This window comes from Electrona antarctica, assembly GCF_951216825.1.
Source record: "Electrona antarctica genome assembly, chromosome: 3".
In the NCBI taxonomy this organism is placed as follows: domain Eukaryota; kingdom Metazoa; phylum Chordata; class Actinopteri; order Myctophiformes; family Myctophidae; genus Electrona; species Electrona antarctica.
In genome coordinates this window covers 15503577-15528441 of record NC_136808.1, presented here as the reverse complement: position 1 = coordinate 15528441, position 24865 = coordinate 15503577, and the positions used below count along the sequence as shown (strand labels likewise).

The 24865-nt window shown below is 44.4% G+C and overlaps 1 protein-coding gene across 1 annotated transcript in view; it reads left to right on the top strand.

Moving 5' to 3' along the window:
* galns (galactosamine (N-acetyl)-6-sulfatase) overlaps positions 1 to 24865 on the top strand; it is a 33444-nt gene that overhangs the window by 6076 nt on the left and 2503 nt on the right. Inside the window, exons 4-12 of the mRNA XM_079497009.1 lie at positions 548 to 650; positions 1103 to 1246; positions 3121 to 3187; positions 5000 to 5127; positions 5735 to 5874; positions 6231 to 6334; positions 11014 to 11171; positions 11704 to 11806; positions 19606 to 19727. Of these exons, the coding sequence (XP_079353135.1) occupies positions 548 to 650; positions 1103 to 1246; positions 3121 to 3187; positions 5000 to 5127; positions 5735 to 5874; positions 6231 to 6334; positions 11014 to 11171; positions 11704 to 11806; positions 19606 to 19727 (1069 nt within the window). The remainder of the gene's footprint in view (positions 1 to 547; positions 651 to 1102; positions 1247 to 3120; positions 3188 to 4999; positions 5128 to 5734; positions 5875 to 6230; positions 6335 to 11013; positions 11172 to 11703; positions 11807 to 19605; positions 19728 to 24865) is intronic.

Below are 24865 nucleotides of genomic sequence, written 5' to 3'. Positions count from 1 at the left end.
ATCCACCTACCAAAAAATGATCAGATCCCATTTGTTTAAAAATGTACCTTAGGGGGTTTTAGAATAGCGGCGTGACGTTACATACAGTAAGACATAAGACAAACACACTTGGAATGGGAAATAGAGGGGAAATGGAATTGGTAGGGCTTTTCTTTTGTATATACCGGTAACTTTGTAATGCTACTGACGTTTGTCCACAACAATCTTGAAAACCAAAGTATTGCATTGTGGGTTTGAGCTGACAGGCCCTTCTAAATGTCAATCAATCAAGTCACCTTAATTCAAGTGGCAGATGCCAAAAAGGTTTTATATTTAAATTAAATATTTTTAGGACCATGCCATGTGATCTACCTGCACAGCCTTTGTGATCTACTGGTAGATCGCGATCTACCTTTTGGGCACCCCTGAGTTAGGGGTTGATCAGGGACACATTGCCAGGGCCAGGAATCATGTTACTGTTCAGTACTGTATGTAGAGACCGGGAAGGTTCTGGAATTCACACAGACTGCCCACTAACTAACCTCACACTAACACTTGACCTTTGCAGCGTACACACCTCAGGAGATTGTGGGAGGGATCTCCAAGGATGAGACTCTGTTACCACAGATGCTGAAGAAAAGGGGATATGTCAGCAAGATAGTTGGCAAGTGGTGAGTTGATAAACTTGATATTACTTATTTTTTGACTTTTACTCCACTACATTTGAAAAATAAAATCTGTACTTTTAACTCCACTATGTTTCCAGGAAGGGAAAAAGTACATAAAGAGAAATATTAGATCTACAAGCTCACAATGTGTCACAAAATGACAACATTTCAATACTTCAGTACTACAACTTTCTCTTGTAGTTGAGTAATATTTAACCAGGTGTACAACATGTATACTTAGGGTTGAGCATTATGCATGACTGGTAGTCCTTCTGGAAGCGATGATATCCAAGTTGAAGTTGGTTTATCCATGTTGCTCACAGTTTGAATGGGCTAGTAGTGATTAGTGTAATAAACAAGGAAAATAATGACAACTGGGACCCCTTGTCTCAAACGAGCTGTTAAAATGCTGGCATTGTCTGGTTTCTGGTTTGTGTGAATGTGCTTTATCGCAGGCATCTTGGCCACAGACCGCAGTACCTTCCTCTGGAGCACGGTTTTGATGAATGGTTCGGTGCCCCAAACTGCCACTTTGGCCCCAACAACAGCAGCTACAGGCCCAATGTCCCTGTGTACAACAACTCTGAGATGGTTGGCAGGTAGACACACACACACACACACACACACACACACACACACACACACACACACACACACACACACACACACACACACACACACACACACACACACACACACACACACACACACAGGATATGCACATACTTTTGGGAGAGCAGGTTCCCCATGCCCCAAAGAGGAATTTCATGGAGTCTCAGGGAGTCCCGCACACACAACTGTATTAATTGGGAATACAATGTTTCGGTCACTCAGACCTTCATCAGACAGTTTCTCTCAAGGGAGCGAGAGAGGAATGAGTTGGCAGGTAGACACACACACACACACCCCCCTATACTCACTGATATGTCAGAAGGCCTGATGAAGACGATAATATAATGATAAACGTATTTATAGAGCAAACATTTTATGAAGTGCTTTATATAAATCGAAAACATCAAATCAAAGAACAGAACAAAACATGACGTGTGCTTTCTTATGACTCAGTGGAATGGTTTGCCTGGCTGCTGCTCTGAATGAGTTGAGTGTACCCACCCCACCCCTCTCTTCTCTGTACCAGCTGTGCTTGTGTATTCCATTTTCCGCCCATTTTGTTCCCCCCAAAACAGCCATATGTGTATTCAGGGTCATTGACGCTGGCAGACGTATGCCGTTTTCCGCTTAGCCACGAGTTTAATCAGCACTGCGTACCTGGGCCCTGGACAGACGCACGCTCAACACAACACACACACACACATACGCACACACATGCCCCCAGGAGATGGCAGGTTGCGTCTGCGGCTTACGAGGACACCTGGACCAAGCAGAGCGTGAGAGAGCGAGAGAGACGCCTGTCACCGCTTCTCCCGTTGCCGCGCCACGCTTCAGCGCCGCCACATAACAGTTCCCAATGCTCGACTCTGCGCTGACGAGACTTCCCGGATCTGTCATTCTGCAAACGCTCCTCTAAACGCATCCTGTGAGGGAAATGCACTCGCTGCACCCTGAGGGGACAGTATATGCAGAATCGGGGAGGGTACCGACAACAAGATTTGTTGTTTTTAAATGAGTTATGCGATTCAATTGGTAGTGGTACTAGTAGTGGAATCAAGTTCCTCACCTGAGTCTGAGAGAGAGAGAGAAAGACTGCTCAGGTGTAGAGTGGCCGGATGGTAACCGCAAGGTTGCCAGTTCGAACCCAGGCTCCCCCAGAGTTAGTGTCGAAGTGTCCTTGAGCAAGACACTGAACCCCTAATTGCTCCTGATGTGCTGGTTTCCGCCGCCATCGGTGTGTGAATGGGTGAATGTAATGCACAATCTATGTAAAGCGCCTTGGATAAAGGCGCTATGAGAGGGAGAGAGAGAGAGAATGGGTACATATGTGCATCTAAGAGAGTAAATGGGTACATATGTGCATCTAAGAGAGTAAATGGGTACATATGTGCATCTAATGTGGCTTTGTCCGTAAACCCAATGACACCTGAATTAAATAGATTAAGATAATCCTTAATATTCTGTGGTACTGTGCAAGGTTGTCAATATTACAAGGTTGGCTTGATGATGTTGTACCATCTGTCTCAAGTTGGCTCCACAATGTTCTGCAACTGCTCCCACTAGAATGACGCACACATGTTCTCCAATGAGACATGAATGGATTTTTCTTGGTTTGGGGCCAAGTTATGGAATATATGGGAGACTACGCAGACATTTTATCAAGGGCTTTTTCAAATTAAGGACAACGAAGAATAAGAAGAAGAAGATGATGATTTATGGACGTATGTTGTATATATATTGTATGTATATATGTTTGTTTGTGTTATTGGCGTATATGTGAGTCATGTATCAGTTTGTGAAAAAATGAAAAATAAACTGAGAGGGAAGCTTGAATTGATCGTGTGAACACTTTCTTTTCCAGATATTATGAAGAGTTTGAGATTAATAAGAAGACGGGAGAATCAAATCTCACTCAGATCTACTTGGAGGTAAGTTCAAGGCTCAACTTCTTCTTTTTCCATTTAGTTATTAGAATAGAACAGACCGGTCGGTGCACATTGTTTTAATATTTTCCTTTTTGTTTTGTTCATGCTTGTACAGACTGAGTTAGTTTCATACACCCAACATCTACACCAGAAGAAAGGCACTGCTGCCTTTTACTTGTTCAAATGTATGTCTTTTGTTTGTGCCACAAAAACGAATGTTTTTCTGACAGGAATTGAACATAATCACATTTTGTCATTTTAACTAGAAGAATTCACCAACGTCGCAGTGTAACAATGTTCAAAGTTTTTCTCATTTGAAAATGTGATGTCTTGATAAATGGAGGAGGAATGATTACTTTATCACATCTTGTGATGACTATTGTTTTTGGTCTGCATTTCCTCATCCACCAGATAACTTTCATAACTGCTGAAAACTGAAAATTGGTCCCATAAATCAGCCTTAAAGAGTCATAAACTTAAGTTTATTCTCTTTCTCTCCAATGATGGATTACAGCTCTGACACAAGTGTCTTCCTGTACGTCTTTTTTAACAGCTTTCAAACTGGTGTCCCTATGTTGGGCATACTGTAGGCATACATTTAAAAAAACATTCCAAGATTCACTGAAATGTTCATCGTTCAAAGCCTTAAAAATCTTTAAAAATCACACACGTGTGAAGTAAGTGGTGCAACTCCGTGTGGGGGTCCCCGGAACTTCCAGACCCCCGGGAACGCGCCCACAGGGCTGGGCCGGTTCCGGCGAGCCACCCCGCGTCAAACGGTTGAGAAATGACGGAGTTACCATGTGGGGGTCCCTCTACTGTACTGTACTGTACTGTACTGATACACCTGAAATCATCATATACAGTTAATATGTATGTGTGTGTTAGGCTGCACAACAGTGACACTTGATTTTGAAAACCAACCAAATGCTATTTCCGTGCTCAGACACAGGTAGGTAGCCAGCCAGGCAGGCACACACAAAGTTACTTAATGAAGTGGTTGCACCACTTAAAAATTGCAGCTGTAGAAGCTCACAAGACATCACATTTTGAGCTTATAGTTCTGCTATTTTCAAAAAGTTTTGAATAGGGCTTAAGTGGTTAATGTCGTTAGGTAGCAATGGATCGAAACGTTGCCAATACCATTTGGAGGATATCCAATAGGAGACATGTATAGTGTGTAATTGTGTATGTTAAAGCTACCACTGATTTTTTTTGTGAGCCATTGTTGGTAATGAGCCAAAAGAAAAATGATAGTAATGCTGTCCTTTGAGATCAGCTTAGTTCAGCTTGGTTTACCACAAGTGTAAAATATCTTGCATGTCTGTGTCCAATAGGGTTGCACCATACTGACTGAATGTTACATTGTTGTTGTTTTACATTGCAATTGCAAATTGAACTGCGGTGCCAATAGACCAAGCTTTGTTTGTGTCATTTCTTCATTATTATGGGGAGGAGCACATAATGTTACAGATTTACTGTTTTAATCACTCAAACCCTATAATATACGTAGTTAACCAGGGGTCAATACTTGGTGCCCTCCTTTTTTGCCTCTACACCAAATATCTTTTCCAAAAATAGCCGATCTACACAAATGTATCACAACACGTTTCTTGTAGAAGGGATAATAGTCAGGCATGTCAACCAGTCGTGTCAAACCAAACACAGGATCTAAAGGTATCGGTAGAAGAGCACGGAGACCAAATACAACCACCCCAATTGTATAAGTTATATTGTATGAACATACTCTACCATACAGATTTAGACAAAATAACATTGTGACTGCTAAATTACATAATTCTTCCACCTTCACAGGAGGGTCTCGACTTCATATTCCGCCAAACTCTTGCTCAGCGACCCTTCTTCCTGTACTGGGCAGCCGATGCCACCCACGGCCCCGTCTACGCCTCCAAGCGCTTCCTGGGGAAGAGTCAGCGAGGCCGGTACAATCCCATTTCCTGTTCTGTTGAGTCTGCCAAAGGTTCCGTCACATTGTATAGCCTACAAAATAATCTGTAACCACATGTTATTTAGTAATGCATCCAGGCTTTATTGGTGTTTAGTTTGAGCTGATAAAGCGGCAATGCATAACTTTTATTCTCTACCCGGGATTCCACCATGCAGCGATTAACCCCTTTTGGTGTTAGCATCATGTCATGCTTTAGCTATTGAAAAATAGCAGATCTACAAGCTCATAGCGCGCCACCGAGTGGCGCGCTATGAGCTTGTTGGTCTGCTATTTTTGAAAAATCGAAGAACGACTGACATGGAAACATAGCTTTTTCAGAAAACTGTCAGGATGTAGAAGACATTATTAGAATCTGATCTCAGGTCAAAATGGGTTAACTGTGTTGTAGGTAGAGCCTGAACAATGCCAGAATTCGGAGTCCAATAACGATTTTGGAGAGTCATAGACTACCGATTACTGATTTTGATATTAATTGGTATAAGTTATAGGGACAGAAAAATGTAAAGTGTTTAAAAAAGGCAAACATCGGTTGCATAATTGCAGATACTCAGTTGTGATTAATGGCTAACCGTGTGTTGCAGGTACGGTGATGCAGTGATGGAGCTGGACCACAGTGTTGGCCAGATGATTGCATGGCTGCAGGCTCTGGGCATCGAACACAACACCTTTGTCTTCTTCACTTCAGACAACGGAGCTGCTGTTATGTCTGGCCCAAATGAGAGTAAGTGATATACAGACGACTTTACACAGCAAAATCCAGAATGTTAAATTCACTCTGAAAGCCCATTCACACTTAACTGGAAATGCTGCCAATTTACTGGCGTATTTTAATTTGGACTTATCTCCCTTGCCCTTCCCTGCTTATGCTTTCAGTTTGTTAATTTATTTCCCAGCATTGTAACAGTATTCATGTGTAAACATGACTTCGATAGTGTAATTTTGGATTGTAGTGAGTGTACTTGGTCGCGTGCGCACACACAACGCACTCACACGCACTCACACACCTGCCACATAATTTGGCATTGAAATACTTGTTTCAGTGTGTGTGTCTCTCTCTCTCTCTCTCTCTCTCTCCAGGTGGCAGTAATGGGCCGTTTCTTTGTGGAAAGGAAACAACCTTTGAAGGTGGTATGAGGGAGCCTGCCATCGCTTGGTGGCCTGGTCACATTCCAGGAGGCACGGTGAGAATACTCCCATGCAGACACACTCAGTCAAATCAAGCCTATCAAAAAAGAGAGGAGGATATCCTATCATCCTGAATGACATCACAGCCAAGTTCCCCCGGATAGATATAAACACAGGTTTTACTCCACACACTCACTCCACTTATGGTGTGCCTATCAACAGGCGACTGGAACTTTGTAATACTGTATATGCTGTAATATAAAGCAGGTATAGAGGCTAAAAGTAATTATATCACTAATCCTCTCCCTGGCTCTTTTTGCATTTCTGTATCATCTCTATACCAGTGATTTCCAACATTTGGTCCCGGGACAACTGGTGGGCCATGAGGATATTGCAAGTCGAAGTGGGCCCCTAAATAATTGGCAAAACACTAAAAACATTTTTGTGATAATGTAACATTATATTTAATTTCTTTAAAATTGTCATGGTATTTTATTATTGAGAGATGCCCAGTGTTGTGTATCTGTGTGTACCCCATACTAGCGATGATTTGATTGGCTGAGCTCAGAATGTGATGTATAATGATTATGATGATAAGAGTGCCCCTCTCTTCACACGAGTGTGATTTATTTTTATTTTTTACTCAGAAAAACGTTCCCTTCATGCTCTCTTTCTTGTGCCTCGCTCTCTCTCTCTCCCCCCCACACACACTCTCTCATACACTTTCTCCATCATGCCTAGTCTGTGTGTGTGTGTGGGAAGGACCCCCCTCGCCTCCTCCCAAAACATAACCCCCACCCTGATCTTCTAAGCCTGTGCGCTCTGCAAATGACTTTTAATTGTATTAGGGGCAGCTGTGACACGGGGCTGTGACGCGGAGGGATTTTGTGGAGGGGAGAGCGAGCGGAGGCTACAGTTCTGCAGGCTGCGGTAAGCCTTGCCCCCGGCTCATCTCACAGGGGTGTGCTGGGGCCTGATAGCGCTGCAGAGTGGCGAGGGAGAGGGGGATTGGGAGCGTCTTAAGCGGCTAATCTGTTTGTGTGTTTGCTGAGGTTGGATTGAGCCGTAATGAGGACTTCAGTATCTGAATATGCCAGGCGCTCAGGATAAAGGGGAGGGGGTTGAGGGGTGGGAGCGGTGCGGAGGGGATGGGGGGGGGGGGGGTGCAAGGAAGGGAGCAAGCTAAAAAGGTTGCCTGGTAAAATAGAGGAAAAAGCTGGCACCGTACCTAACTGCCAGCGACGTTTGCTGAACAGACACGGCTGTGAATGAAATGGCTATCGAGCCGAGCATCATACAATCCCGTATGGGTGCGCTTGTTGCTGTTAGGAGGAGGCTTGGCTTGGAGAGAAAGGAGGTCCACTTCTCCCTGAAGCTCTCCAGAGTTGTGATGACAAAGCTCCTTTGTTGCTGCTGCTACCGTGCAGTACAACTCTGCTCTGCTTTATCTGTTGCTCTGCTGCTTGGGAGGCGCAGAGTTTCCTCCTTTTTTGTTCCTTTTATACTGTGGAGAAATCACTGTTGATCTACACGTTGGAATGTCCATAAGCCCTTTGAATAAAACGGCTGCACACAATGAACGGCAACGTGAATCCTTTGTTCCGCGGGCTTCTGGCTGTGTTACTGGGGCAGTACGTCTGAATTAGGCCTCATTCAAAGCTTTAGAGTATTAAGATCAAGAGATAAGGTGTCAAGGGTGTTTACATACTAGTACCTATCCACTCAATAAAAGGATGGTGATTCCAGTGTATGTGGGGTAATCCCACTGAACTATCCACGCAGTTCTGCTGTGGATGCTACAGGATCATGAGCAGGGTGCACTTTTGTTTAATTTTGCTGTGGAAAGGCACTTGCTAACTGTGAGTCTGAAAAGCACTGTACATTGATTGTTATTTTACTTAGATTTGTCAGGTTGTGGAGTGCACTGGTAGCTGCCTGGACAGTGTGTTGACCAATTAACCTCACTTTCTTGTCTCTATACGCTCCTGTCTAGATAAAAGTAATCAAAAATGTTCAATTTGCATACTCTATTAGCTTTGTTGTTGAGCGCTTTCTGGTTAAAATGTCGCTGGGGGCAGCCAGTTAAGTGTGCTCTCTCTATTGCATCATGTATTCACACTCACAGATGGGTGAAAAGGAGGAAAGTGTATTGGAATGAAGGTTGGAGGGAGATGCTCGTCCGGATTCCCCCGTTGCCTCTGGAGGAAAGTGGCCATTACCAAGGATGAGTTGGGGGGGGGTGGTGGTGGAGGGTTGGGTTGGGTGGGGTGACAGTTAGGAAAATAGAGAAAGGGTGGTGGTGGGGGAGGGGGACGGTGGATTTGACCCTCCAACACTGTGGAGCATCGCAGTCCCTTTTGTTGTGTTTTTATCAGGCGACAGACACACAGGCAGAGTGGCTGAGGCTGGGATAGAAGGCCTGCCTCCTCAGATAACCAACATCACCACTCACCAGTTAATGCAGAGACGGAGAAATACACACAGAGGAAGAGAGAGTGGCATAAATAGAGTGTGATGAGGCAGACGAAAATAAAGGCAGAAACAATGGAGAGAGGGAAAAGAATGAAGTCTCATTTAGATTACAAAAGAGGGGTGAGGTTGATAAAGACATGGGGGAGGGAGGGTGATGATGATAGATGGCAGCTAATGAGATAAACTTCCATTTCAAAATGCGCATTGTTTAGGTTTGAATTTTTGGCAATCTAAACAATAGCTAAAAAATGAAAAAAAGCTTGTGTGTGTCTGTGTGTGTGTGTGTGTGTTTGTCTGTTTCTGTCAGTGTAAGAGATGGAGGGAGTGAGAGCATCTGTCTGGAAGCATAGATGGATCATGGAATGCATTGTGGGTCCGGGGCCCTTTCTGCGGCTAGTTCTTTGGCTGCAGGAGAGAAAAGGAAATTCATTTCTGTGTGTGTGTGTGTGTGTGTGTGTGTGTGTGTGTGTGTGTGTGTGTGTGTGTGTGTGTGTGTGTGTGTGTGTGTGTGTGTGTGTGTGTGTGTGTGTGTGTGTGTGTGTGTGTGTGTGTGTGTGTGTGTGTGTGTGTGTGTGTGTGTGTGTGTGTGTGTGTGTGTGTGTGTTTGCGCGTGCGAGCTGGCGATAGGAGGAAAGCGGCACATGGCGGCACAGCTGCCGAGCCCTGATAGCGCTATCTGATTGTGAGTGTGCCGTCTCCCTCTAAGGCTCGCTCAGGAGAGAATGGAACAGAAGATCAAGGATGACAGTGGAAAAAATGGCATTTTATCTGAAAATAGTTCAAAGTTTATAAATAAAATAAAGCTTTTCACTGGGACTGGGAAGAGGAGATAAAACACCAGCTAGCTCCAGCCCCAGCTGCCTGCCTAACCTGGTCCTGTATCCCTCCTCCCAACTTCTGCTCCTCTTCATCACCCCTTCTCCTCCCTTCTCATCAGCTGCCTGCCTAACCTGGTCCTGTATCCCTCCTCCCAACTTCTGCTCCTCTTCATCACCCCTCCTCCTCCAGCCCCAGCTGCCTGCCTAACCTGGTCCTGTATCCCTCCTCCCAACTTCTGCTCCTCTTCATCACCCCTTCTCCTCCCAGCTGCCTGCCTAACCTGGTCCTGTATCCCTCCTCCCAACTTCTGCTCCTCTTCATCACCCCTTCTCCTCCCCATCATAAACACGCATGCACGCACGCACGCAAGCACGCACGCACGCACATTTATAGAGCGAGGCTTTTTTGGAAGCTTTATAATAAACCTGCCATCAGTGATTATAGGGAGACTGAAAAAATGTGCTCCCTTCAGCCTTTATACAACTTACGCATGCGTGCATGGCACGCGCCTGCATGTGTGCACACACACACACACACACACACACACACACACACACACACACACACACACACCTTTTCATGACTGTTTGCTACCTTGTTGACTTTTGAATAAAATAATCCCTAAAACAGAATTCCCATCTTGAAGATTTTCAACTCTATTTATTTATTTGCTAATGTTCTATCAGCATCCATGAAACGGCACGGTTCCTCCGCCGTCGGTGTATGAATGAATGGGTGAATATTCACCCATTCATTCAGACACCTGAATGAATGGGTGAATATTCACCCAATCTTTGTAAAGCGCTTTGGATAAAAGGGCTATATAAATGCACCATTTACACAGTACATGGTAGCACAACTCTAATTTCACAGTGATTACAGGATGAGAGTTGAGTGTTGCAGTGAGCATTGCAAAAGCATATTGAAGATATACGGCACTGAATTGGTTCTGTGAACAGGCACAGAGGAAATAGAAATAGCCGTGTATAACGCAGATACTGGATAACATCTGTAGTATTTTATCTATTAGCCCATTTTGGACGGGAACCCCTTTTGGTGTTAGCATTATGCTATGCTTTAGCTATTGAAAAATAGCAGATCTACAAGCTCATAGCGCGCCACCGAGTGGCGCGCTACGAGCTTGTAGGTCTGCTATTTTTGAAGAATCGTGAAAAGTGACATGAAAGTGTTTGAGAACGACTGACATAGAAAAACATAGCTTTTTCAAGAAAACAGTCGGGATTTAGAAGACATTTGCAGAATCGTTCCCAGGTCAAAATGGGTTAGTGCACTATACAATTGAAGTCAGAGTTCAGAGTACAAAACGTATTGGAAGCAGGTTTCGCCGTTTTGTAGCGAATAGTGTGGAGTGTGGACAGTGGACACACCTCGCAGAGAGAGAGAGAGACTGCTGTAATCTCTTGTTTATTTGTCCATAATGCAGGTAAGCCATCAGCTGGCCAACGTGATGGATCTGTACAGCACCTCCCTAGCTTTGGCTGGCCTTGACCCACAGGAGCACCAAGCACTGGATGGTCTTGACCTTTCACCTGTGCTGTTCAACCACCCACACACACTCCAGCACTCTGCACTCTCTGACAGGTGAGGAGGTGCACGGTGACTGTGTTGTCCTTTTGTGGGATGCTAGTAATCACATGGAGGTGTGTGTGTGTGTGTGTGTGTGTGTGTGTGTGTGTGTGTGTGTGTGTGTGTGTGTGTGTGTGTGTGTGTGTGTGTGTGTGTGTGTGTGTGTGTGTGTGTGTGTGTGTGTGTGTGTGTGTGTGTGTGTGTGTGCACGGATCAAATATCCAAACATGAGATGGTATTACTTACTTTTAAATTATCATATTTTAAACACCCGTGTGAAGTGAGGGGCACTAATATATTAAAGTCTAACTCATGTTGATTAGGTGATGTAATAGTGATGTAAAACAAACATTAAACGCCATTAACAATAAAGAGACAATATGAGGTAAACGACACATTATGATGTAAAATTTCCCTTTATTGTCAATGCGTTTACTAAACAAACTTTGAACTAAAGACACACTCAAAAAGCAGTTGTTTGGGTTTAGCTTTTGTTCGCTGCGTGGCATCGTCTTTTCTTCTCAGAAACCTCTCTTGCACTCAACAGGCCCATCTTTTATTACCGTGGAAATGAGATGATGGCCGTGAGGCTCGGATCATACAAGGCACACTATTGGACGTGGAGTAACTCGTGGGAGGAGTTTAACAAGGTGATACTGCCTGTGACCACAGAGCTTTTCCTCACTTCATTTGCTATACCCTCACTCTTTGTCTTCCCTAATCTTTCTCACACACACACACACACACACACACACACACACACACACACACACACACACACACACACACAAACACTCTTTCACTGTTGGTGTTATCTGAAAAATTGCTCGTTGTTTGACTGCCTTTGTACATAAGTGGGTAATGAATATTAATGAAGAGACCCCACTTAAGCAAACTTGTATCATTTATCAGCCCGTTGATTTGCATCCAGTAGAGAATGTCATTCACTGGCTTTCCTCTCTGTAACATACACTTGTTCCTCCTTTTGAATAAGCACTCCCAGTGGTGAACAGTAACAAAGTATATTTATTCGAGTACTGTACTTAAATACAGTTTTTTGCTTGAATTTTCCTATACACACAGTTTAATGTTTGTCTTTAGTTCAATGTTTGTTTTGTAAACGCCATTGACAATGAAGGGAAAATTTACGTCATAATGTGTCATTTACGTCATATTGTCTCTTTATTGTTAATGGCATTTAATGTTTGTGTTTGCACAGTTTGTTTTACATCACCTAATCAACATGAGTTAGACTTTAATATATTAGGGCCCCTCACTTCACACGGGTGTGAGTTTTGGAATTACTTTCACTCCTCTACATTGAAAACCGTGTTGCTGCACGGCCGTGCTAGAGCGGTGACAACTATTTTTGGTGACACCCTCGGCCAATCAGGAACCACCGTTTTTACATAAACATACATAGTTACGTCATCAGCCAATCCCTGATTGGCAGAGGGGGCCACGGATGATGTAACCATTATTTGAGTTTCAAACTTATATATAGGACACTTAAAACATTTAGAACCCCTTGTATTGGATATCTGGAACGGGATTATATAGACAGGCTATAACTCAGATGTTTCAATAACTTGGTTGCGCGCTCTGCTCACACACAAGTAGGCCATTCATGGCCAACTTGTATGCAAAGCGCAAGTTGGCAGTACTTGCGCTAATTTTCTATTGGTGTAAGTTTTATTGTAAATGTTTGTTTATGGGTTTCGTCTTTATTTGTTATATTTTAAAGAGGGAGGGACGGTAAGTTGACAAGAGTCAGAGGTAAGTTGCACGCTCTGCTCGCGCACATGTAGGCCATTCATGGCCAACTTGTGTGCGAAGCACAAGTTGGCAGCTCGACAGAGTGCATTTCTAGTGTCTTGTCTCCCTTTTATGACCATATATGGAGTTCTTTGTCAGGCATGCCCAAATATGGAGTCTATGCAGATGTCAGAACAACATTGTGATGTCAGAACAGGCCAGCCCCATATAGAGATATAGGGGTGATCAGGTCCAGAGCCCGGCCAGAGGCTTTTGTGCTGGTTCTGGACAACCGGCTATCCGACAGACTCGACACCGGGCACTGCACTCCCTGTGGGGGTGTGGAGCGCATGTATCGAATTTGAAGTCGGTGGGAGCGAACGGTTCTCGAGTTACGTCTATTACAGACGTACGTACACACACACACAGACTTGCCGCATTTACATCTATAAATTATAGATGTATACAATTGGTAGATCTACAAACTCATTTACTATTATATAAAGAGATAGATAGTACTAGAGACCAGCTACAACCATAACAAATAGGTAGGATACTCTGAAATGGGAGTTCTGTAGTCGTGTAGCCAATCGCGTAGTAGCGACCTAGTCATGATTGGCTGCCTGTATTAGCGACCACAGCCAGCGCGGCGCATCTGACAAGTCAGCGGCTAATGTTATGAGCTAACTGGAGAGCAGCAAAGCCATAACAAAACACAGTGATTGAACCAACAACAGAACATCAGAAACGAACGAGGTTGTGACATACATGTTACAAAAACAAAACAGATGCACACGGACCACCACCTAACAGTCAGTATGCAATTCCAGTTGGTACCACAAGGTGGTTCACTGCTTTCTTTTTGGTTCATCTTCCCTGGAGAGTCAGTATGCAACTGGCATTGCATACTGACTATTACACCGCCACAGATAAAGCAGCTCGTAATTATTTCATTAATTGCATTTCCCGTCAGTCAGCCAGTCAGTCACACTCCATATATGGTCATGCCTCGTGATGTCATCAATATTAATAAGCCCATATATGGACTATGGAGTTGGCCAGCAACTCTACTCTATTTTTGAGGGGTGCTAGCCCCTCCTATATACAGCTTCTGTCCTCACACGTCTCAATATTTGCTATTGACAATGAAAGGGGAATTCAGGTCAAATGTCTGCTAAATCTTGTCCCCACACGTCTCAATATTTGCCATTGACAATGAAAGGAGAAATTAGGTCAAATTTCCACCAAATATGACATAAATTAAACATCAAAACATTAAACGCCATTGATAATGGAGGAAAGTTTACGTCATATGTAGACGAGCAAATCAGCTAACCAATCACAGGCATTCTGATTGGCCAGTATGAGATGTTGTATGATGATAAGAGCGCAACCGCAAGGTTGCCTGTTCGAACCCGGGCTCCCCCAGAGTTGGTGTCGAAGTGTCCTTTTTTTGCCCCTGATGTGCTGGCTAGTGCCTTGCATGGTTTCTGTCGCCATCGGTGTATGAATGTGTGTGTGAATGGGTGAATTGATGCACAATCTACTGTATGTAAAGCGCCTTGGATAAAGGCGCTATATAAATGCACCATTTACCATTTATACTTTGACTCAAGTACTGCAGTTGAGTAGTTTGTTCACCACTGAGGCATAGCCCATCTAGGACTGAGGCCCAATGTTGCCATATATTGTAGATGGCAACAAGAACCCCAAAAGGGGTTCCCGTCCTAACAGGGATAAACTCCACCTCAGGTCAAAATAATCATATCAATCCCATCAGTAATTATATTCATCACACGCGCGGAAATTCACGCTCCCGTATTGAAAACCGGGGGACCCTGCTTGTGCTGCTTTGATCTGATACCCACAGGGAAGAAGTGGGTCTTCCCTGCATCCCCCTGTCCTTAAAATGACTTCTCCCAGCCACGGCTCTGTGATTCGAGCAAGGCAGTTTGTTTTATGCCCCATCGGTCGCTTAAATTGCTCTCTCCTTCAGGGCCGCTGAATCAATAGCAGCCTCCTTTATCAGCTCATGTGAACTGGAGTGGAACTTCACAAATAATGGCGTCTGATTGCCTGTGAGTTGCCTATCGATTGGTGTATGCATGTGTAGGCGTGTGTGCGCGCACGTGCACATGCATGTGCATGTCTATACACAAATGTACATGTCTCTATGTACTGTATGTGCGTGTGTGTTGTCCTGTCCTTGTGCTATGACGACGTATGTGAAAGTTAATGTTGCAGTGCAGTCTGATTTCAGCATATCAGTTCCACTAAGCTTGATCAACCTCCATGTGACGAAAAAATAAAATCTTTGTTTTCCCTGGTGGTTCACAAAAACACATGTAAACTGTTCAAGTTCTTCCTCAATCAATCAAAAAATATTTCCTTTAATTGTATTAATGGAGCCACCTGATATCATGATGTGGATATAATATTGATACAAGGATGTCCCGATCACTTTTTTTTGCTCCCGATTTCCGATCACGTGATCGGATCGGGACAACCCTAATAAAAATATATACTACATGACAATCTAAACAAATTGCAATATTAAAGAAAAAAAATAATTTTCCTCAAAAATGCCATAGACCATTAGTTTAAGAAGGTGACAATTTGTACTATCTCGGCTTGAAATGAACACTCAGGATCTTACTGTGTATGGCACAGCACCAACATACACCCTTTTCTGCTTCCCATCTCATTTCTCTGCAACACTTTAGAGTTCAGATAATTGTTCTCCAGGCCTATGGTGCAAATCTAAACACGGGACGATGAATGTTTGTGAGAAGAATGAAATTTGTGGTTAATCACTGGGGAAGGGAGGCACTATTGTTCAGTCCTGGCAGTGCCCATGTGGTTCAGTCACGGGGAAAATGGGAAATTTCACAGCCTTAAATAGCTCTCATCAAACCCTTAACTCTTCTCCCTGTGCGGCATCACAGTGATGTTAATGGGGAATACTTTTGGCAACTGTGGCTGTTCTTATGCCGTGGCTCTGCAGGAGGCTAGCCGTCTATAATGATGTTTATTTACTTATATGTCTATAATGATATTTATTTTTCATTTCAAGGACCTCCTAATTAATATGTATTTGGCCCTGGTCCCCCGCCCCAAACCCCCCTCATATACAGTTGGGTGCCACCGATATTGTCCCTTATCATTTGACCCATTTAGGCCTGACCTCAAAACTTTTAAAAATCCTTCTAAATCCTGAAGAAATCCTTCTAAATTTTCACGATTTTTCAAAAATAGCAGACCTATGAGCTTGTAGATCTGCTATTTTTCAATAACTAAATTATAACATAGTTTAAAACACCAAAAGGGGTTCCCGCCCAAAATGGGTTAACTGTCCTTTTGCGCAGATCACGCAAACCTCAGCAAAAAGAAAAGGACAATATCGATGGCCTCCAACTGTACAAGCTTTGCGTTGTTAAAATCTTTTTTCCCCCTACAAGCTCCCAACGCATCACATGCATTATTAAATAATTTTGCTGGGGACCCCCTATAACCCCCTCAAAGACCCCTGGGGGTCCCATTGGCCTATAAGAGGTGTCGGCCTGTGTGTCCAGAGCTAATCTCCTACCTCCACTAATTGTTTTTCACAGTACGTAACCTCCTGAGGACATTAAAACCATAATACAGTAGATAATAATGGTAAACTGGTGGTAATTTTACTTTGTATGACAAAACACTGTATGCAGGCCAGAGTAGAGTGATTATTGGCACTCACTCACAATATTTAACTTAATTTATAGCACTCTGTACGATGTGTCGCTTGTAGACGAGAGCTGATCTACAAGTCCACAACACGTCTCATCACAATGAGAGGCAAGCGATGCTGGCGTATAACTCAGGCTTTACTCAGTGTCCAGTACACGGACCAATATCTTTATAACTCAGGCTTTACTCAGTGTCCAGTACACTGACCAATATCTTTATAAGTCAGGCTTTACTCAGTGTCCAGTACAAGGACCAATATCTTTATAACTCAGGCTTTACTCAGTGTCCAGTACACGGACCAATATCTTTATAACTCAGGCTTTACTCAGTGTCCAGTACAAGGACCAATATCTTTATAAGTCAGGCTTTACTCAGTGTCCAGTACACAGACCAATATCTGTATAACTCAGGCTTTACTCAGTGTCCAGTACAAGGACCAATATCTTTATAACTCAGGCTTTACTCAGTGTCCAGTACACGGACCAATATCTTTATAAGTCAGGCTTTACTCAGTGTCCAGTACAAGGACCAATATCTTTATAACTCAGGCTTTACTCGGTGTCCAGTACACTGACCAATATCTTTATAACTCAGGCTTTACTCAGTGTCCAGTACACGGACCAATAGAGGGTATGCACGTGACATCATCGTACCTGGAAGTTATGCGGGAACGCCCACTGAGTGGCAAAAAACTACTTTCTGGCCTTGACAGCCCATACATCCAAACAGAAAAGTCCTGTCTGACTGCATTAAACAATGTTAAACTCACCAACATTGCAGCTGTACGAAAAGCTTGAATTATCCTCTTTCTATCTGCAAAGTTTTTGTTTCATAAAAATCCATAGAAACGTTATGAGCTACTTTCTGTCAAGAAATGCCCTGCATTTGATTATTTTATGTATTAGTGTCAGAGTTTGGAAGTGCTTGTCTTCAATAACACAACATTTTGCTGCCTCCTGCATTATGTGACATTTAGAAACAGGTGGCACGCAGGACGGTTGAGTGATTTCCAACGAGCGCTTCCAAACTCCAACACTCCATGCTGCTCAATGTTTGCCACTCAGTCTAGATGAGGGGGGCGTGTCCTGATGGGAAAATCATGCATGTGCATACTCTCTATATCTTTTAGGTGTGTATGTAAGTGGGAGATTATCCATGATGAGCAGCTCAGTTATTGAAAAAATGATGCACGATGGCGAGGCTAATTGCCTTCGCAGAGTTGCAAGCCTGTTTTGACCTCCACCTACACCTCCACCTCATCCATTATTCTCCTATATCAGGCCACCTCGTTCTGCATTATCGCTTACTCGTCATCCGTGACCTGCTTTTCATTATAAACGTACTATGGTGAAATGGAACAATTTTATTTTATAAACTCAGCAGCAACCCACAGAAATCCTATACTTGATGTAGTTATACTTGGAGAACGATATCTTCGTGCAAAATTGATTTCTTTTTTAGATTTTTTTTTCCCCTTTGGGGGGGGGGATCAAAGATTCCTTTTTCCAGTCCTCCCCACAGCCCCTGGCTGCTGCTGCACCTTATCTTGTAATAAGAACCCCCTCCGCTCCAGTTTGAAAGCAGTCTAGCAGTATCTATAGCATTAATGTCAGGGGAGATATGGAGCGCTCGCTGTTCTGTCCTGGCTACCAGAGACAGAGTCAGAGATATACACATGGCAGTCCTTTCTTGCAATCCTCTGGGACAAGATCTTTTACATTTCCAAGACCCTGTCTTCAAAAGGCAGTATGGGCAAGTCTGGATCACAGGGTACTCTACAGAGAGAGGGAGAGAGACAGACGAGAGAGAGAGAAAGAGAGAGATGGGGGGGGGGAGTCGAGGGGCAGGCATAGAAGTTGGAGGTAACGAGAGGAGGAGAAAGAGTTTGGATGTGCTCCATTGAGCTTTGAGTGTCTTCCTTCGGGTCCCAGAGGGGGGTCGGTACAGCACCTTACAGACTAATGCCTTCTTAATATTGTGTGTGTGTGTGTGTGTGTGTGTGTGTGTGTGTGTGTGTGTGTGTGTGTGTGTGTGTGTGTGTGTGTGTGTGTGTGTGTGTGTGTGTGTGTGTGTGTGTGTGTGTGTGTGTGTGTGTGTGTGTGTGTGTGTGTGTGTGACTGTGTGACTGTGTGTGTGTGTGTGTGTGTGTGTGTGTGTGTGTGTGTCAGTCATCAGGGGAGTGAGTGGGTGTGACTCAAGTCAATAGGTCTGTGATTGGAGCCATGAAGGCATGAACTCTGAATTGACCTGATTTCCTCCATATATTGCTCCAGAATAATTGCCTGATCATACATTATTTTGACATGGTTGAAGACGATAAATTAATATAGGAATGCAGGTGATTTTTAAGGGGTAAATAGAAAAAATTGCTCTGATGCACATGTTTATTACTTCCAACAGAGCTGCCTGAAGCCTAATTTGTATTGCAAGTTATAAACCTGTAAGATATTAATATATTTTACATTTTTTACAAACCACTAATTTACTGTTCTCCAATGTTTGTTGCAATTTCAGAACACTACTTTTTCAAAATCATAAATCAAGTATTTTTCATCTGAAGACCAATGATGTTTTTCCTCCACAATAGGCTTCACAGTGCTTCTGCACATTGTGTGGCCTTGACCTGCTTTGGTACATGCATTTGGTCTACTCTAAACCTTTTAATTTCGTATGATGTATAGGTGTGTGTGTGTGTGTGTGTGTGTGTGTGTGTGTGTGTGTGTGTGTGTGTGTGTGTGTGTGTGTGTGTGTGTGTGTGTGTGTGTGTGTGTGTGTGTGTGTGTGTGTGTGTGTGTGTGTGTGTGAGTGGGGACAGTAAAGGTGTGTAAAAAAGTTGAATAAACCTCAAATTTCGATGGAAATGGGTATCAGAAATGTTATATGTTCACATACACCCATCCTACATGTTTTAGAGCAATGTGGCTCTAGGTTTTTCCTGTAACATTCTCATGCGTGTGCATTTCTCTCCCAGGGTATCAACTTCTGTCCAGGTCAGGAGGTTGCAGGCGTGACCACTCACGTCCAGAAAGAACACACAATGGAGCCAATCATTTTCCACCTGGGTCGGGACCCGGGGGAGAAATATCCTATCAGGTCAGTCTCCTTTTACATAATTGTCTCCCCTCGGGGCGGCTTCCAGCAGAGAAGAGGAAGAGCAAGAGAGTGTGTGGTCAGAGCAATGGTCAGACACTGCGAACACCACAGGAGAGGTGGGATGGTCGCAGGGTGGATGGGGTAGCAAGGTGGAGAGGTGGGATGGTCGCAGGGTGGACGGGTAGCAAGGTGGAGAGGTGGGATGGTTGCAGGGTGGACGGGTAGCAAGGTGGAGAGGTGGGATGGTCGCAGGGTGGATGGGTAGCAGGGTGGATGGTCGCAGGGTGGATGGGTAGCAACAAGGTGAATTGTCAGGTGGAGGTCCTGATACCAATGAGATCAATGCTGATTCAGTGGTGTGAAAAGAAGGGAGGGAGGTAAGGTAAGGACTGCCGATTGAGCCACTCAGCCAGAGAGCGCCTGATTAAACCCTCCTCTTTGCGGTTGCAAACAGCTCCTTAACCCATTTTGGGCGGGAACCCCTTTTGGTGTTTTAAGCTATTGAAAAATAGCAGATCTACAAGCTCATAGCTTGTAGGTCTGCTATTTTTGAAAAATCGTGAAAATGTGGCGCAAATCTTATATATATTCTTTCACAGCGAACATTTTAACTCAAACCTTTGCTTCTGCTGGTCCCTGGAAAAACATATTTTCAGATGGGAGTCGGCGGCCAATTACATATCATTTTTGAGGTCCTTGACATGAAATATTGAGCACCACTGATACAGAAACATGAGGTATTTCAGAAAACTGTCAGGATTTAGAAAACCTTTTTTTTTAAATTTCGACATCAGGCCTGAATGGGTTAAAAGATCACTATCTACCCCCCCCCCCCCCCCCCCACCACCTCCTTCAGTCACATCCAATGTGTCCACTGCAAGTTAAAATTACCGTATTGTTCAGCTCTCAATCGAGGGAGAGTTCTGTTTAACGTGTCTCTCCTGTGCGTCCCTCTGTCAGAGCACATAGTAATGGGGAGAGTTGAGAAACACTGAGGGTAGAAAAGGTAGATCAGTGTGCAAAAGACAACTGGTGTGCCCAATATATCGGTCATCATATCTGTATCTGCGATATTGGCCTTAACCGATTGGTATCAAACTGATATCAAAATAATATGGTTTTAGCCAATATTCTAGTTTGAAATGCCTTTTACAATACATTATGAATCAATGTTTGCTGTGTAATGTTTCAGAAGGCTCAGCAAGTTAGAAAAATATTTCAAAGTTGTGTTTAGATTTTTCAATATCCCTATATCCCAATATCCCTAGATCTGTATACAGTAAATATCGACCATAACAGCAATGTCTGTTCATATCATATTGGCCAGAAATGTAACATTGGTGCATGCCTAAAAAGAATATGAGAGATTTAGCGCGCGGTGGTAAAGTCCTGGCCACCACCACGGAGGTTGTGGGTTCGAATCCAACATGGTGCGCATCTATGCGAACACAATTGACCCGTGTTGGGGTGAGGGAAGCTGGGCGGCGCCGGGGAGGGTGCTATTGGTCATTGCATGTACTCCTACGGGCTGCGGCGGCACCTGTCAACGGGGAGTGGTGGGCGGGAGGAGTAGAACAAAGGCTCTTTACGGCTGGTGGGGGCTCCTCGCTTGCAGGTGAGTCAGTAGAATGCACAGTGACAACACAGAAATGTGTGAGGGGAGGAATCAATTGGCATAATAACGACTACATTGGGGACAAAAAGGGGTAAAACAATACTTGGCTACTCTAAATAATAATTTAAAAAATCACACTTGTGTGAAGTGAGGGGCGCTCCACCGCTCTTATGTCATCATACATCGTCACACATCATCTTACATTACATCCCATGCTCAGCCAATCAAATCAGCCAAACCGTGGTACACACAAACACACAATGCTGGGAATAGGAGGGGCTGGCGACAAAACGGCCTGGCCAATCAGCAGCAGCTAGAGGCGGGATAGCTGCTGCTGATTGGCCAGGCCGTTTTGTGGCCGGGCATCAAGTCTGCCTGAGAGTTCCCAGATGGGAGCAGGAGGGGGGAACCCAGTGTACTCTCTGCTGCCCCATCTGGCGGAGTCAGGTTAGGGCTGGCGCCCCTCAAAAAAAGAAGAAGAAGAGAGATATTAATTCAAGCTAGGAATGCATTCCACATTTATAATGACAATGTGAAGGTGGAATATTCCTTTTTAATGATCCCATAGTTTCTCTGGATTTGTCCTCATCCATGGACTTACGCTCCCTGACTGGGTCTGTGTATCTCGTTTTACAGCCAGTCGTCAATTCATCTTTAACATTCCCTCAATCCCCTTTTCACACCGAAGGGGAGATTGGATGATGAAACATTAATGTTGTTTTTGTTTTATCTTCTGCAAGCTCTTAGCCTTCTTGCTTAGATTCAACTATAGGAAAACCAATCAATAGGCAGTCATGTACGTACGCGCACGCACGCACGCACGCACGCACGCACGCACGCACGCACGCACGCACGCACGCACACACACACACACACACACACACACACACACACACACACACACACACACACACACCAAATCACGTCTGAGGTCTGTGGGTGGAGGTCATTGGGTTGGTCTAGGTCACCATATTCTTGGTCTTCTCTGCCCTCCAATCCCACACGGCACGGTACGCCCTTTACTTCCTTCTCTCTCCTTCCATTCATTCTTGTTAGTATTGTTAATTCTCCCTTCTTTCTAAACTCACCCCTTGTTACTCTTTGTTCTGTTCCTCTCGCTCTGTGTCTTGGATCACTACTCAGCTCTTGTCCCTTGGTATCCACTGGGACCATTCTCCCCCGTCCTAGTAGTGTTTGTGCATGCGTGCGTGCGCGCGCGCGTGTGTGTGTGTGTGTGTGTGTTTTGGCCATGTGCTCCTCAGTCCCCCAGCTGGACTGGCTGGCTGGCCGGCCATCATTAATCTTTGTCTCCACCTAAAGAGCCACTTAAGATGATGTAGGGCCTGTCCGCACACATACCTTCACTACTGTGGCAGGCTGTGATACAGCAAAGAACACACACACACACACACACACTCACACACACACACCGGCCAGCCCAGCCCTGCCCTGCCCAGCCCAGTCCTATCACCCAGTAGCACAGTATAGGCTTCACACTAAAGTGCCTTGGAACAGAATGCTGGTATTAAGATCATTTAATTATGTCCTTTTCCACTTGCACCTTTAAGACTGAGAGCTTCTGGGAACTCAGATTATTAGACTGGATGCACGACAACTATCAACCAACCCAGGTCATGCATGGGGACACTGGAAACATCCCAGTGGATGTTTGTCTTGTGCTGCCTTTAGCTCACCTTCCAAACAATCCTGGTCTCCACTCCCTTATGCAGCCCACTGATGAGGCCCACTCTGGCCTCATCTTCTCTACTGTACCTGGCTGCCTCCAAGCTCATCTGTGCCCAATCAATAGTCTTCACTGAACTGCTCAATTTCCACTAGGGTGGAGAAGATTGTGGAGGGAGGGGGGAGGCAGGGCCGAGGTATTTGATTGTCTCTTCAATTCCCCCACCTTCTGCGCTCTCTCTCTCTCTCTCTCTCTCTCTCTCTCTCTCTCTCTCTCGTGTGTGTGTGTGTGTGTGTGTGTGTGTTTTCCAGCAGTAGGGTTATGAATCAGTAATCAGAGTGGTGACACACCTGAGCAATGCCCCCCCTCCATCCCCCCCTGGGTGTCATACATTATAAATCAAAAGACTTCATTTGCATACAGCCTGGTTATTATTCTGGGTTTTTGCTTTTGCACTATAGCGAGCTAAGGGTTATAATCATGATAATGAGCTTTGCTGACTGTGGGCTTTTCATTTATTTGTTTGGAGAGCACAGAGGGCATGAACAAATATATTGTTAGTTTTTGATTTACAGGTCTGCAGTATGGGATATTCAATGCAAATACAAAACAATATAAGTTTGCATTATGCTGCAAGCCTCTGGTACACACAGTGTCTGTTTGCCTCGACTGGATGCTCCCTTGAATACTTCTCGCTCATTGATGCGTCTGCCTCACATTTACTTGTTGTACGCGGCTCCATCATTTATCAGAACAGAAATCACAACAATCAATAGTAAACAGAGATAGCGGGGAAATTAAATATCCCTCATGCTGATCAAGATATTGTCTTCCCGCGGAATCACATTTTTTGCGATTTCAGATAGCCGGGCCAATCTTAATGTGATTCTCAGCTTTTTTTTGTTCTGTGGGAAGTAATCCTGAGATAACGTTGTCGGTGCTAAGCTTGTGAAAAATGGAGGCACACATGGAGAGAGACAAATGTCGTACTGTACCCTACCAGTCCAGCCGTTGTAGGCCTGAGTAAAGGCTATGAATATGGGAAGAGAGGAGCAGGTGCTGCCGCATCGGTGGAAGCCCCACTGCCCTGTGGGAGATCCACGCAGAGGGGTAGAGGGGGGGTGGACGTGGGGGGTGGACGTGCTGGACAGGGCCCGGGGTTATTACTCTAATTGACACTTCACCTCACACACATGCACACGCTCCCCAGGGGCCAATCAGAGGGCTCGATTTGGGAAGAGGGTGGTGGGAGAGGAGGGAGGGTGGAAGGCTGGCACAGGTGCTGCTGGTGAGTGTATCTGGGGTGTAATTGCACTGGTGATATTTGTCTATCTGGGTGTCACGCCACCAGACGCCCACTGTCCAAAACACACGCACACATACACACACTCTCAGAGCCCATTAACCCTACAGGTCCTATTGAGAGGAGCGTTCCTTTGAAAGCCTTCAGGGCCTCTGTGTTTTACACGCTGAATATAATGATGCACAGAGGTGCTGCATGGGGCTCGCTGGTGTCCAACAACAGTAATTGAGAGACGGGGGAGAGGGGGGGGGGTCTCACTGGTGGGCTTTACCAAAGGAGGTCAGCATGGACAGCATGTAATTTATGTTGGCCAGAAACCCTGTATCTCCATATTTCAACTTTATATATATATATATATATATATTATTTTTTTCCCTTTTTTCCCAAGTTTCAGAATTGGCTTCTAGTTGTGAGCTTGTAGATCTGTTATTATTGCTATTTTTAAATTAAGTGATAGTAGTTAACACTGTCTGTGAGTTCTCATAAATACTTCGCTGATAAAGTATTAACAAGAGCTTGTGAGTAAATGCTAACTA